Source organism: Sceloporus occidentalis, unplaced genomic scaffold (genome assembly GCF_023333645.1).
Source record: "Sceloporus occidentalis isolate IW3139 unplaced genomic scaffold, rSceOcc1.0.p SCAF_1, whole genome shotgun sequence".
In the NCBI taxonomy this organism is placed as follows: domain Eukaryota; kingdom Metazoa; phylum Chordata; class Lepidosauria; order Squamata; family Phrynosomatidae; genus Sceloporus; species Sceloporus occidentalis.
Genome location: NW_028316981.1, coordinates 286,071,489 through 286,086,317, shown reverse-complemented (window position 1 = coordinate 286,086,317; position 14,829 = coordinate 286,071,489). Strand labels below are relative to the sequence as shown.

Genomic DNA, 14,829 nt, shown 5'->3' with positions numbered 1-14,829 from the left:
AGTGAAATAGATGAGAATGACAGGAGGATAGATGTAGATATAGATGTGGCTGAAATATGTGTGTGTGTGTGAGAGAGAGAGAGGCAGGGAGGGAGAAAGCGCTCGCTGTCCGGCTCCTCTGCTGAAGTTGCAGTGGGGGAGGAGAGGGAAGGAGAGAGAGAGAGCCCCGATGGAGCCATGATCACTCCCCAGCCCCAGTGGTTGCCCTGAAAGCAGAAGCTAATGGGGCAAATTTCAGCAGGGCATCATGGGAGATTTGCAACCCGGGGTGTTTGCAATGGTGTTTAGGAGAACAAGCAAATTGGGATTCCACACCAGACCAATTCGCGGTGAGATCATACAGAGCCCCAATGCAAATCGCGTCAATCCCCTTATTTAGCGAACTCGCCAAAACGCGCCAAAATGAGGAGCCAGTTTGGAAGTCCTGTGGAACCTCGCAGATGGGGATCCCATTGAAATCAACCAGGTATGGAAATACATTCTAAATAACACGTCAGTGCGAATTGCCCAATCCGCAGAAGCCCCAGATCTCAGCTGCAGAAACCCTGATAAACGCCTCTGTTTCACATTCTCCTGCATTCAGGGATTTTTTTAAAAAAATAAAACAAAACTTTTCAATATGTGATTTACAGATTTGAGTAGATTCTTGAAATGATCTGACATTTTCACCAATCTGCACTACCCACATTCACTATTATATGTACAGTGTAATATATTACAGCTGCTGCATATATGCCAAAGATGAGAAGGGTTGAAGATAAAAAGAGATAGCAAAGAGATAGGTGTACTCCATTGAGATGAAGTGATGATGTGCCACACATTATGGTGGCCATGAATTCATTACTCAAGTGTTTCCTGTGATGAACATATTGCAGTTTGGCACTGAGTGAACATTTTAAAAAAAACAACACCAAACAACAAGTGACAGAAATTAGGGGTGTTTGAGGGTTTTGTTTGGCTCACATTTAAAATAAAATGGACCTCATCACACCTCTTAGAAGAAACTCAGAATATAGTTCAGTCCCTGTGCTTCTGTGCACTTCAGGTTTAAGTATAAGTTGGAGTGGGACAGTACAGCCCATAGGGTGCACCCAAACCTTGATTTTATGCCCCTGGAAATCTAGGAATATTTGGTATCTATGGCCTGGTCCAGATGGGTGTGATTGGGCACCCTTGTCACGTGTGAGCGGCGGCACTTCTAGACGACCCTCGCACATGACTAGGGCATCAAAATGGTGGTGCCCTGTACAGGTGGGCGCTGCCATCATTACATGATGGACACAGTGCCATTGTGACATTGTGAGTGCGCCATTGGTGCACTGCAGCTTCATCATGGTGCCGCAAGAAGAACCCGCTTCGGCTGCGGCTTCCTCATGGACCAAAGCTGGGCGCTGGGAGACCGTCCTTTTTGGACAGTCCGTCCTGTGCCTATATCAAGCAGAGTGCAGCGAAGCCAGTGCAATATGAGTTTGTGGTAAAAACAGGAGAAAATACTCAAATTGCTCTTGGGAGGTAGACATGAAAAACTTGCAGGAAATTAATCTTGAGGTAGGAAGGGAGATAGACAAATAAAAATTGTCAAATACAGGAGCCCTGAAACCTGATTTTCAGATGTGAAATTTGGCTAGTGTCCATGATGAGGCAGGAATCTCATAGATGTCCCTTTCTGGACGAGGAAGACAAAGGACTAACTAATTTTGGGGGAGAAGAGACAAGTGACCTCTGCAAGCAGAAAGGAAGCAAAAAAGATTGAGTACATATATCAAAGAAAGAAATAGGGAGGTGAAAGAAAAGGACAGCCATGCTTTCTAGAATACCCTCTCTTACTGATTACTCTATACAAGCATTGAAGCAAAGAGGCTTCCAACAGATCCCCCTGCCTGCGTTAAAAAAATGTGGATTTGTGGCAAATAAAACAAAACAAAAACAGAGGCCAAAATGGCCCAAAGCTGACCACAAGTGTATCAGTTTGGGTCATTCACCAGAACCACATCTTCCAAGCCCCTGCCCAAAAGAAGAAAGACCAAAATGGTGCCAGAATGGTTCACAGAACTAATGTGCTACTATTTTTGATGTGCTCAAATGTGACATAGAATCATAGCGTTGGAAGAGACCACAAGGTCCAACCAGTCCAACCCCCTGCCATGTAGGAATACACTGTCAATATGATGATATAGCCTGTGGTCCCTCCCCTGCACAGTTGCCCATCTGTTAAGGCATGAGTCCTAAATGCATTTTCTGTACCAAACCCATTTGCTTTCTTGTTTGTGTTGGTTCTTTCCTCTACCTTTTCACTCATTCCAGGATGGAATTAGATGGTCATTAAAGAAGAGAAAGACTGTTTAACCACTGTTTATGTGTGTGCCACCCCCCCCCTCCACTGTTTTATTAGGTTTTGAATTCTTTGAAACAAGTGCCAAGGACAACATCAATGTGAAGCAGACGTTTGAGCGACTTGTGGATATCATCTGCGACAAAATGTCAGAAAGTCTGGAGACAGATCCTGCCATTGCTGTTGGTAAACAGAACACAAGACTAAAAGATACCCCTCCTCCACAGCAACCTAACTGTGGCTGTTAATAGAATCATTGTCGACAGAGGCAGCTCCAGTGTGTTCTTTTGCCAATAGAGTATTTACATAGGGTCTATATGCCTTTATTTATAATGTCTTACTGGTTCCTTTGGGGGAAATATGTCTTCTTTAACGTCCACTGCTGGTACAGTACGTGCATAGAGTTATTTTGTGGAACAGATCACTAAAGCAGAAGGAAAGGACTCTCCAGTTAATTCAGCATTTGGCCTCTGCACGTAGGTGGCTGGTTTGTCTCTTCTCTTACATTTCCTTTTTCTTCCACATATATCCATTATCACTTCAGCTGGTGCTGCATTCTCAGGCCCAAATTTTGTTTGGGTTTTATTTAATTCCCCCCCCCCCCCCCATCTATGCTCAGTTAATGCTATTTATTCTTCTTGGGTGTTTGTTGATACAGCAGTCTAGAGGTAAAATTCTCATTATTTGGCACTCCAAATCAGGGCTAATATTTCAGGAAGCTAGCGATGCAAGTTCAGGTGACTTGTCAGCGTTTGTGCTCCCTGGAGAATCTCCATGGTGCAAGGTGACTGCAGCCCTAAACTACAGAAGGGGTTTTTAAATTTTCCAGATCACAAACCACCTCCCTCTCAAACATCCATCATTGTGAGTGATGTTTTAGGTTTGGAATCAAGACATAAAGTTGTCTAGCTTTCAACCCATGATGCCCTTGCAAAATCTGACTAACTCATTTTGTCCCAGGATTTTGGGTCACCTTTACTGGAATTTTGCTTATTTTGAAGGGTTTTCATTCATTGTTTAGATTGTGCTCATGTAAAGATATACTTCGGTTTAGAACAAAGGAAAAATTGTAGTTGTTCTATTTTTGATGTATCATTTGATGTATAATACCCCAAATCTGCACTTCTTAGGCAGCCAGATGTCAGATTTATTCTTCTATTTCCCAGGATACCACTATGCACCACAGAGAATATAGCTGCTTGCGCCGTAAAAAGCAAAGAAAAATGAAAACTATCACTACTACGCATACGCTTATTTTCTTCTGAACACAGATGTGGGTGTCAGAATTTTGTTACTGGAATCATTAGAAACTTGATAGAAGGAAATATATCCTTCTCTGATCTTGACAAGTTAGAAGCCAGATTTTAGTGAAAAAACATTACAGATAAATAGAAAAAAATACTATAAAACCACAAGAACTGTATAAAGCAAAAAAATTATACAAACATGTTCTCGGTTTTATATCATTGGGAGCTCTGGTCGTAAAAATAATATTGCTCATGCTCTCGCCATTGGAAACTACAAGCAGTAAATATAGTGATAATACTTATTTTTTAAATTTACTTTCAATCAAAAATCACTTGCACCATGATTCTAAGCATATTCCCTGTGCTGGGCCCACCGAAGCTAATTTGATGCCCGAGGCAGGCAATGATAGCACCATTCTCACCCAAGTCATAGCACAATACACCTAAAGCAGCTGTTATTTGGACTGTGAAGCAGAAAATCTCACAAGCACCTCTCCCACTTGGACAGCAAAAATGATTGATAAATTGGATAACTAAGTTCTTACCTTTCTAGGACACCCAAAATTTGTTGTCTGAGGCCCTTTGTCACTTCATCTAATGCTAAGGCTGAGCCTGCTGCTATGATCCACAGCTTCTTATTGTACCCATGGAGCTGTACCCCTACAAGGGTTCCCCCATTCTTTTGTATTAATTAAGAATGCTCTAGGATAATGAACAGTGGTGGTTTCCTTTGCATGGTAGACATTGCTTCTGTCCAAGTAAAAGGTGCACACTTTACATGCATGGAACTGTGTGGATGCATAGGGGTTTTGTAGCGCTTTGTCTCTGAGGTCCCTGAGGCTAGTTCACATGTGTAGGTTCAATATTTCTTAACTAAGATCCAACACATCAAAAAATGTGGACACATTTAAAATTATTCCTAATAGAAAAAAAATTATCTCTTATAACACACTGTTGACTCAGACATAACAAAGAGATTGAAGAGTTCTGTGGCATCTTAAAAACCTGGCAAGTTTTATTTGACATTTGCTCTTTTGGACTTCATCCTATTTAATCACATGCATAGAGATGGCAGATGCATATAACCACACTGGGGGCAAGACAAAAGAGAAATGAATTAATCTATAGATGAATTGCCCTTATAACTCCATGAAATACATTTAACAATGAGGGATTAAAGACTCTCTTATGTAAGACTTCCTGTTATTAATAATTGTTGAGTTTCAGCTGCCCTGTAGCTGAGTACAGGACTGCCTATCTCATTGGGTGGCTCAAACATCCCATGCATTGTACATCAGTCTCGATTGCCCTTGAGAAAGTGTGGCTTCCCTTTTTGGCTGCCAGATACACTGCTCTATATTTCATTCATTCAGGCCCACCAAGGGGAATTTCTTGGATGCCACCTGCCCTGTAGATTAAAACCAAACATCCCCTCTAAATTTGATGAACATCTGCCCAGCCTTTGATGCATGATGAGGTAGACTATTGGCTATTGATGGCATCCTCTCATCTGTTAATACGGTCCAAGTTGGCAGCCATCACTACATTTTGTGACAGTGTTTTCCACAGTTTAATAATGCACTGTGTAAAGAAATACTATCTTTTATTTATCCTGAATCTCTCCCAATTCAGTGTCACTGGATGATTCCACTGGGGTCTAACATTATGAGAAACAAAATGTTTCTTCCTAGCTACTCTCTTTACACCATGCCTAACTTGAATTATGAATCTACTTCTCTCATGTCTCTCCTTACTTGTTTTTTCTAAGTTTATAGTCCAAATACTAGCAATTTCTCCAGTCCCTTCATCATTGTGGTTGCTTTTTTCTGCATCCTTTCTCATTCTACAATATCTTGTTTTACATGAGGTGGCCAGAACTATACATTGTTGTTCTGTCCCTTCAAATTGTTTCTGACTTATGGCAACTCTAAGGTGAACCTATCACAGAATTTTCTTGGCAATTTTCTTCAGAAGGGGTTTGCCATTGCCCTCCTCTGAAGCTGAGAGAGTGTGACTTGCAAGGTCACCTAGTCAGTTTTCATGCCTAAGCTATAATTCGAATTTCCAGAGTCATGGCCCAAGGCTCAAAACCACTATGCCACACTGGCTCTTGAACTAGTAGTAACGTATAAATGGTCATATCATGGATTTGTATAAGGATAGTATGTTATTGGTAGTTTCATTTTTAGTTCCCTTTGTAATTATGCCTAACATGGAAGCTGCCTTTTGTAACCACAGCCACATGTGTGGATGATATTTCCATTGAGCTGTCCTTTTCTGGGCCAGTTGGTGTCACTTTAGATTCTAAGTTGGGATTTTAGTTCCAGCATGTATCTTACACTTGCTTACACTGATTCCCATTTGCTGTCTTATCACTAATTTTCCCAGTTTGGTGAGATCCTTCTGAACATTGTCACAATCTGTTTTTGATGTAACAACCCTGAATTATTTAATATCATCAGTGAATTGGGCCATAGCATATTGACAGTGCTTGGAAAAGTTACATCTTCGGACTGTATCTCTCAGAATCTTCCAGTTCTTTCTTGTAGTCTGTGTGCTTTAAAAGGTGCTGTGGGTGCATACCTCTCTTGCTTTCTGGTTCCAAGGTAGGTGCAATCCAGAGACACTTAGGCATGCTGAAATCCTGTTCAAAGCAATGAGAATGGAGAATTCAACATTGTTCCTTAATTGCTCCTGCATTAACTTTCACTAGGTTGCACTCCAGAAACTAAATTCAGTTGCTGGTCCCAACTAAAACAGCTACGTTGAATGCTGAATGGCAGGTCAGCACTCCATTGATTCAGTGAATGTTTTTTAGTTGCCACTAGCTACGTTATTTAAGCCTAGGTCTTTCATAAAGCTGAGAAAAGACACAAAATTGTTACAGAATTCCAGGGAGGGGTGTGTGGCAGTGTCCTGGGAAGAAAACTAGATATCAGTTATTCTCTTGTTACAAGAATAGGGGTGGGCAAGAGTGTGAAACAGGGTGGGTGGGTAGGCAAGAGTACGAAATGAGAAACGTCCAAAACAACCTTTTTATCTTACCAAAAAAAAAAAAAAAGAATTTGATGGAACTCTGATTCAGGAAATTATCTGGTCTGTAGTGGGAGTGGGCAGAATCAAATTGTTTTGATGCCAAAAGTATAGAATGAATAATATCTAAGAAGTTCTAGCTTTCCTGTCATATGCTGGTTTAATGAATGGTAATATTCAATGAGGGATATTTGGTGGTTCCACTATATAGCAATTTCATACATTATTTCATTACTCTGAGTTAATATTAACAAATATGTTCCACTCTGACAACTTGTAATGCAGAAGTGGAGAAAATTTGGTCCTTCGGAAATTTGGAACTATCCTCCAATAACCTCTTACCTATAGGCATTTTGACTGGAGCTTCCATCAGAGTGGAAGTACAAAACATCTGCAAAGTCAAAGGCCATCTCAGTTCTAAAGAATTTAAAAACAAACATATATGCTTGAGAGGCTATCCTGATCCTTCAGTACCAGCTGAACTACCACCATAGAGGGATGCAACTACAGCCATACTACTGTTAGAGCAACTTCTTTCATGGGACAAAACAGCTCTGAGCCTTATCTCATTACAAAAGTAAGATGAAACACAATGAGAAGCAACTTTCTGCTTATTTTCCCTCGTGACATCATAGCACTTCCATTCTATTCCTGAGGGAGATGGTCATAAAAGTGTGTCTTTTGCTAAATGGATTTTTCCAACATAACAAAAGCACACTTTTACTACCATCTCCCTCAGGAATAGAATGGAATTGCTTAGAGGGCATGCAGAGAAATAAACAAAAAGCTCCTTCTCTATAGATGACTCTCAGCTTACTTTTATAATACAATAAGTCTGTTAGTCTCAAGCATTTCTTTGCTTCCCATAAGCCTTTGAAGTTCCTAAGATATATGTATTGAATGCTGCAACACAGACAAGCACACAACACTAATGAAGTCTATCACAATGGTCTAGTACTAATACATCTTATTAGTGATGTGGCAAGTTCATTTTTTTAAAATTATATGGCATGATTCACTCTATAAATATGACAAATGTGCCTATTCTTTGGCGTGCCATTAATTCAGGATGGCATTTTTATTTTAAAAAAATATTACTACTTTTTACGTCTGGTTTTTGGTGTCCTAAAATATGGAATCCCTCACCAGTCCTTCCTGTCGAAATGGATTTCTTTTATCTCTCTCAGCTGCAAGGTAATGTAACTGTTACTGGAACCATTTGTTCCTTTATGCTTTTACGCAGGGCCTTTCCCATTGACCATTGAGCAACACAATGGAGGTACTATCATTCATGTCTTGGGCAAGGTTTGGACATCTTGCTTATGGAAAACCCTTCTGGGTAGAGTCACCATATTTTCCCAGGCCTCAAAAAGAGATGCTCCTGGTATAAATGTAATCTTATCCCCAATTTAAAAGGCTGTGCCAAACTGAAGTGTTGTTTTGGCTATTGACAGCAAAGGCGCATTACAGACCGCCTAAAAGCGGCGGTCTGCTGGCGCTGCTGGTTGGTCCGTGAGGGAGCCGCAGCAGCCAAACCGCGCGGCTCTCGCGCGGAGCAAAAAAGAAGCCCCAAAATGGCACTTCTTCCCGCAGCGCGCTTTCCAATGGTGCACTCACGACATCATAAGCGCCGCGTGACGTGCGGACGATATGCATCCGGAACGTGATAATGGTGGCGCCTGTGTGTATAGGGTGCCACCATTATTACGCCCCCGTCACATGCTAGGGGTGAGGCCGGTGTGGATGCTAGGTCCCTGGCCAACCCCTAGCACGTGATGGGGGCGCCTCAAGAGCCTGTCTGTAACGGGCCATAGTTTCTATCACACCAGACAATTATAGCACTTTGAGACCACCTCTCCATCCTATGGAATGCTGGGATTTGTAGTTTTGGGGTATTTAGTGGTGTCTGTCAGAGAGCTCCAGTGTCTCAGTAAACTACAAACCCCAGGATTTCATGTAGTACCAAAATGCTGCCTGGAAAACATTTGATAGAGGATTGATTGATGGATTGATTGATTGATTGATTGATTGATGGTGTAGTATGAAGACTTTCCCCCATGGGGGGTGGTCCCCTGCAGACTTGCCTCTGAGACTCATTGCTTGACATTTGAGACAAATCTATTTCAAACCTTGTCTCTTCTCACAACCTGAGTATCCTTTGACATGTATGGGAGAATTCATCCTTTGTAAATCCTAGTCAAAATGTCCTCTCCATTGTGGGTGAACTGGCCATTGCACATTTGCCTGTGATAAATTGGAATAAGCCCTGTGCACACTGCATAGAGAAACTACCTGAACAGCTAGATCTCTGTGGCCTTTCCAGAGCACGAGTCTGAAAGATTAGATTTTCTTTCCAGTCAGCTCAGCTCTGTTACATCCAGCTGTACTGTCTGCACCTTATTTGTTTTAGGAATGAGGCGCTATTTAATGGTGCACTATGTTCAGTGGAGTTTGATCCTAACTTGCAGAATTGTTGGAATGTTGTGTTTTCTTTTAGGAGACTTAACAGTGGTGCAAGATTAAAGTCTGTTTATACAGTTTTTGTCGGTCATGGACAGTTAGTAGACCTAGTTTTCAATGAGCATGTTTTGTGATGGCACTGTGTAAATAAGTGTCTTGTTGAATAGGGCTCTTTTTTCCACAAGGTACTGGTATGCACATTCATTTTGTATGGATCAAACATGGTTAGTCACTCTGAGCATGGCAAGTTTTGCACAGGTCCCATCCAAACTGTGTCCAAAATAAGAATAGACAAATTTGTAGATCATTCTCAATTGTTTAACAGGGATCCCATGGTGAATTTTCAATAGAGATACTCTGTAATGAATGTGTCCTTTTGTCTTTGTGGGCATCACCCCATGACATCTGTGTTCATTGGGATAAGCCAATGCAATTATAAGTCTGCATATAATGTCACAGTAACAAATGGCTCCTAACACAGACGAACTTCCCAGCCCACCCTGGCCCCGCTCTGCACTGCCAAACACCAGCTCCAGAAAATTCACTATGCCCCCAGAGGTGATTTGGAAGGTACATGGGGAGCAGCAGATATGAGAGAGGACTCTTGCCCTCATCGCTATTCCATTCCAATTTCACTAGTGGAATGACATCTTTGGTTTCTGGACATGAGTGACAAGACATTGAAGATCATTGTAACGAAGGGATTTCCTAGATGTGGGCAGATCCCCATATATCTGGTTTTTTTAAATTATTATTTTATAAATTCCAAAAGCTGTTGGCTCTCAGGTAGTTTAGAGACACTGTTAAAGCATGGATCATATTATTTAGTTGTTGCTAATAAGCTAGTGGATGATCTACAGCAGTAGTGAGGAAACAGCTCTCCAATTGTTGAAGCCTACAACTTCCATAAGCCCTACTCAGCATGACTACGTAGTAATGGAATGTGGGAACTGTAGTCGAAAATGCCTGAAGGGCCATAAGTTCCTCATTCTTTGTCTATAACATAGTACTAAAAGCAGACCATTGTACTTTGACTCTCTGGGGAGAGTTAGGACACAGCTGGTGTCCTCCAAAAGGACGGGAAAAGTTACTTTTTGGGGATGGCAACTAGTGGGAACCCCCAGCCATCCTGTTCACTATCAGGCTGGCTGGGGGACTCTGGGAGTTGTAGTCTAGAAAGGTAACTTTTCCATGCACTGCCCATAACTTCAACAGACCAAGGCTGGTTTATTTCTGTCAGACAATCAGGTCAATATTGGGGTTTCATTTACTTTCTTTTTTCACTCACAAGGAAAAGTTAGCCTTGCCAAGGTTTTCCATATGTAAAACTTGAATTCAAAATACAACTCAGAGAAAATGTTTACCAACGTTTTCCATCTCAAGTCAGGTAAATTGATTTTTTTTAATTTTATGATGGTTAAAATGGGTCCATTGTATCAAATTGGAATATTCATATGGCCAATATTTTACCATATTTGTCATACCAATTCAGGGCATGTATTGATCTTAATGTGGCAAAATCAGTTAATTCCCCACCTTTTCTCTCTGGCTCCTTCTTCCACTGCTTTGTGGAACTTGCCAAGTAATTCACCCTGACACTCACAAATGCCTGCGGTAATTTTGCAAGCTGTAGAGTTCATATTAACAAAGACAGCAGAACAGATGGCATACTATTTGGATACAGCCACTTGGCATTTTAGGAGAGAGAACATATACCCCAACCACCCAACAATTTTATATCCCTCCCTAAACATATGAAACAGATGCTAGGGCTTGCTTAACACTCACCATTATCAATCAATATCAGTGGGTAATCCTGACATGTACCTTGCAAACTAGTGTTAATGGAAACTGTGCTGTAATTCCTGTTCAATATATTGTTGGTAATGTCAGCTACTGTGTTGTAATTCAATTGGACTGTCAGAATGTGTGTACTATTTAATAGTGTTTGTGGAACTGAAGTGTCTTAAATGTTGCATGAAGATGTTATAAAAAATAGATTTGTTTTCTATTTTTGAACACCTCTAACCTGAGGGATCATGGGCCAATAAGTGCAATATTTAATGACTTACTCAGTGTATATAAACTTGTGTGGAAGAGAGAAGTGTTGTGAAAGTGTGAGATGCTGCTGCTGCTGCTAGTTGAAGACTGTGTGGCTTATTTAAATGATTTCTAGTAGCTGTTAAGTGTCTGATAGTCACGTTTCTATACCATATAAATGCTATGAACAGTGTCGTGCAAGAATATTCTATTCCTGATTCTGTTAAATTATTTTTCCTATTTGAGATAATTATAAAAAGAAGAGATGTCCATATGTTTCCTTCCTTGCAAGTGCATGTCAATTTTACTTCTAGAACTGTGTCTTAAAAAAAAAACCAAAAGATTGTGCTATAAATAAAAACAATGATGAAACTTATTTTCAGTCAAAAGAATATTTATGTTTCTTGATCAGTTTGTACATATTTCTGAGGCATGCTTTGTAAAAAGCCTTATACAGACTGCCAAGAAAGTCAGTTTTCTGAGAAGGATCATTAATTCCTACATTATTCTAAGAGCTTATGTCACCTTAATGGAAGAACATCCCTGCAAGCTGTTTCTCCATTCTCCAGAAGTAGACATTTTGAGCTCAGAAGTCTCACAATGAAGGGTCACTTAGCAATATTTCAGACATTGGTTTGACCCCAGTCAGGATCTGGGGCAAGATCTTCGCATTAAAATAGTTGAAAGGTAATATGTTTTTATAAAAGTCTATCATGCAGGGGCAGTCTATATCACAATATTCACAAGACAGATGTGTGTTTCCTAATATACAAGGACAGACACCAAAAATCATTCCTGGCATATATTTGTGAACACATATCCCTTTGAACACTATGGCTTTTCCCATATGGATGTCAGAAGGATGTGTAATCATGAGATGAGAAATAAGTTCTGAGAAGCATGTCAGTAGACATAAAGTTTGATCCTAAGCATTGTTCTTTATTAAGTGTGTTTTAAGCCTTAGAAGACGAAGAGCCCAATCATGTACATAACTTCACTCAGAGTAAATCCTATACTATTCATGTGTCAATAAAGTGAGCTCTCAGGTAAGTTATGCATAAGGTTGCTGGTTAAATCCCTTTCTAATTTATACTGCTACATCAACTTCTATGTAAATCCCAGGCTGCTTCTGAAGACACCATACTCTCTTTTGCTAGTGGTATGAGCCCTGAGTCACATATTACCATTCAAAAAGCATAACCATTCAGTCAGTAGTCAAAATGTTCATCACAGTCCTCCTCACCATACAATGGGCCCTTTCACACTACACAACAATAGCATTATGATTACACTTTAACTGTCATGGTAATATCCTATGGAATCCTGGGATTTGCAGTTTAAGGAGTTGCATTTAGAATTCTCAACCAGATAGCTTTAGTGCCTCAACAAATTACAAACCCCAAGGTTTCATAAGATGCAACCATGGCAGTTAAAGTGGAATCCTGGGGCTATAACTGTTTAGTATGAAAAGGCCCTATGATCTGATAAGTCATTAATGTACCTATATTACATGTGAGCAAATCAGGCCATGAAAGAATTTCTTGCCCAAGATCACCATGCAAGGATGAAATTACATTTGAAGCTGGAGTAAGGTTTCTCTTGTTCACTGCAGTACACTATTACAATATGATATGTTGCAATAAGACCTGAATCCTCTATGATACCTTTTCACACGTACGTCCAATGTTATTTTACACAGGAATGGGGAAACCTGCTTCACATAAAGAATGAAAGACATTCTTTAAAATATCCAGTGCTCAGAATGCTTTGTGGTCATGTTTCAGTGCTCACCACCATACATACACAAGTAGATTCTCTAAAGTGGAAGTCAAACTCCTACTGGTCCCACCACAGAAGCAAAGGCCAACAATACAACAACATGGAAGGTGTAGAGTTAATATTTACAAAGACAGTGGGACACCATTTTCCCCATCCTACAAGGCTTTTGGAGGCCCTATTTTGATGCAAGAAAGTGCATTGGAAGAGGATGGTTCCAACACCTGAACTACTTCTTCAGTACTCCTGTATGAATCAAAGTGCAGCATCCTTTGCCCATTCTCAAAGTTTTGTAGTAGTTATTCACTGTGGTGGCTCCCAAATTGTGGAATGGCTTGCCGGAAGAGATCCGTTTTATTACCACCTTAGATGTCTTCAAGAAGGCACGTAAGACAGATCTCTTCCGGCGAGCCTATCCCCCAGACCTGCTATAACAGCTTTAAGACGACACTCCACTCGGAACATGTATGGGGAATCAGATATTGATATTGCACATGTATAGGTTTTTGATGTGTTTTAATTTTTTCTTTTTATTTTGAGAATGTATTTTAACTAATTGTAATTTTATACTTGTGTTGTTCTCCCATCACGATCCATAGGGAGAGGCGGGATATATATAAAAAATCATGTAAGCCAATCTGGTTATAAATCTCCTGCATCATATGTTGTGTGCTTCTGAACAAGTTCTCCAGAAGAATAGATGAGCTGGAAAATAAATTCTTGGACTGGACCACTTCTAGTTGCACCACTTTCAACTCCTACACTGGAGTGGGCAACTGCAATTGATCATGGCAATGAATCTTTCCATTGTTGTTGCTGTTGTGTGTCTTCAAGTAGTTTCTAACTTATATTGACCCTACGACAACCCAATCACTGGGTTTTCTTGGCAAGATTTGTTCAGAGAAGACTTGCCATTGCCTTCCTTTGAGAGTGAGAGAGTATGATTTGCCCAAGATCAGGCAGTGGGTTTACATGGCTAAGTAGGGATTTGAACCCCGGTCTCCAGAATCATAATCCAACACAGACCACTCCACCATGCTGGCATTTTCCATTACACCAGCATAAGTCATTTTGATGCAGAAGGAAGGATCCAGTACATCCTTGCACAATGACCCCACCACTACACAGCCAAACCACAATTTAACATAACTGAGGTGCACTCCTAAAAGTCAACTGAAGTAGTGCAAGGGTGACTGGGAATGAAGAACAACCATTACCTTCCCAGACCTCCCATGTATGGTAGAGATGAAGATTGGGAAAGACAACGGTTATTACATTCTCTAGGGAGTTTATCACACAGGGTTTATCCCATGCAGAAATGGGGTTTAAAATGGGGAAATCCTGCAAAAGTAGGTTCATTTTCACACAACTTCGTGCATTAATACTCACAGAAGGTGGACAAATCCTGCAAAAGTGGGATCAATTTCATATGACGTCATGGGCATTGAGCATTAATCTGGCATTAACTGCATAGAAAGTGGACAGAATTGGCTGCTTTTTTACTTTTGAGATTCTTCTGAAAGTAAAAAGCGGCCGATTTTGTCCACTTTCTGTGCAGATTATTTTCATGTTAATACTCAATGCTCCTCATGAGTCTGAAAATGATTCTGCTTTTGCAGGATTTTTCCAGGATTTAAATCCTGTTTCTGCACGGGATTTAGGCACTTAGCCTCCTGTGTGATAAACTCCTAAGAGTGGCTGTGGGGCTACAACACACCCAGTACTATCAAGTTGCATTGTAGTATGCTGGTGGAACATTATGCATCTTAGCTTCTGACACCATGGTTACATCCTGGTAGTCTTGGATGATGATGATGATGATGATGATGATGATGATGATGATGATGATGATAGTAATAATATATCCATGATCAAACACAATATATAAAGCAATTTCCTATGAACAATTGCTGAATATCCAGAAACAATGCTATAAGTTTT

The 14,829-nt window shown here is 40.4% G+C and overlaps 1 protein-coding gene across 2 annotated transcripts in view; it reads left to right on the top strand.

Annotated features, from left to right (window-relative positions):
• LOC149324014 (ras-related protein Rab-3C) overlaps window positions 1-11,468 on the top strand; it is a 203,302-nt gene extending 191,834 nt beyond the window's left edge. For both annotated transcript variants that reach the window (XM_089495447.1, XM_089495439.1), the window contains exon 5: window positions 2,393-11,468. In XM_089495447.1, the coding sequence (XP_089351573.1) occupies window positions 2,393-2,580 (188 nt within the window). In that variant the 3' untranslated portion in view covers window positions 2,581-11,468. The remainder of the gene's footprint in view (window positions 1-2,392) is intronic.
• Window positions 11,469-14,829: the final 3,361 nt, after the last annotated feature.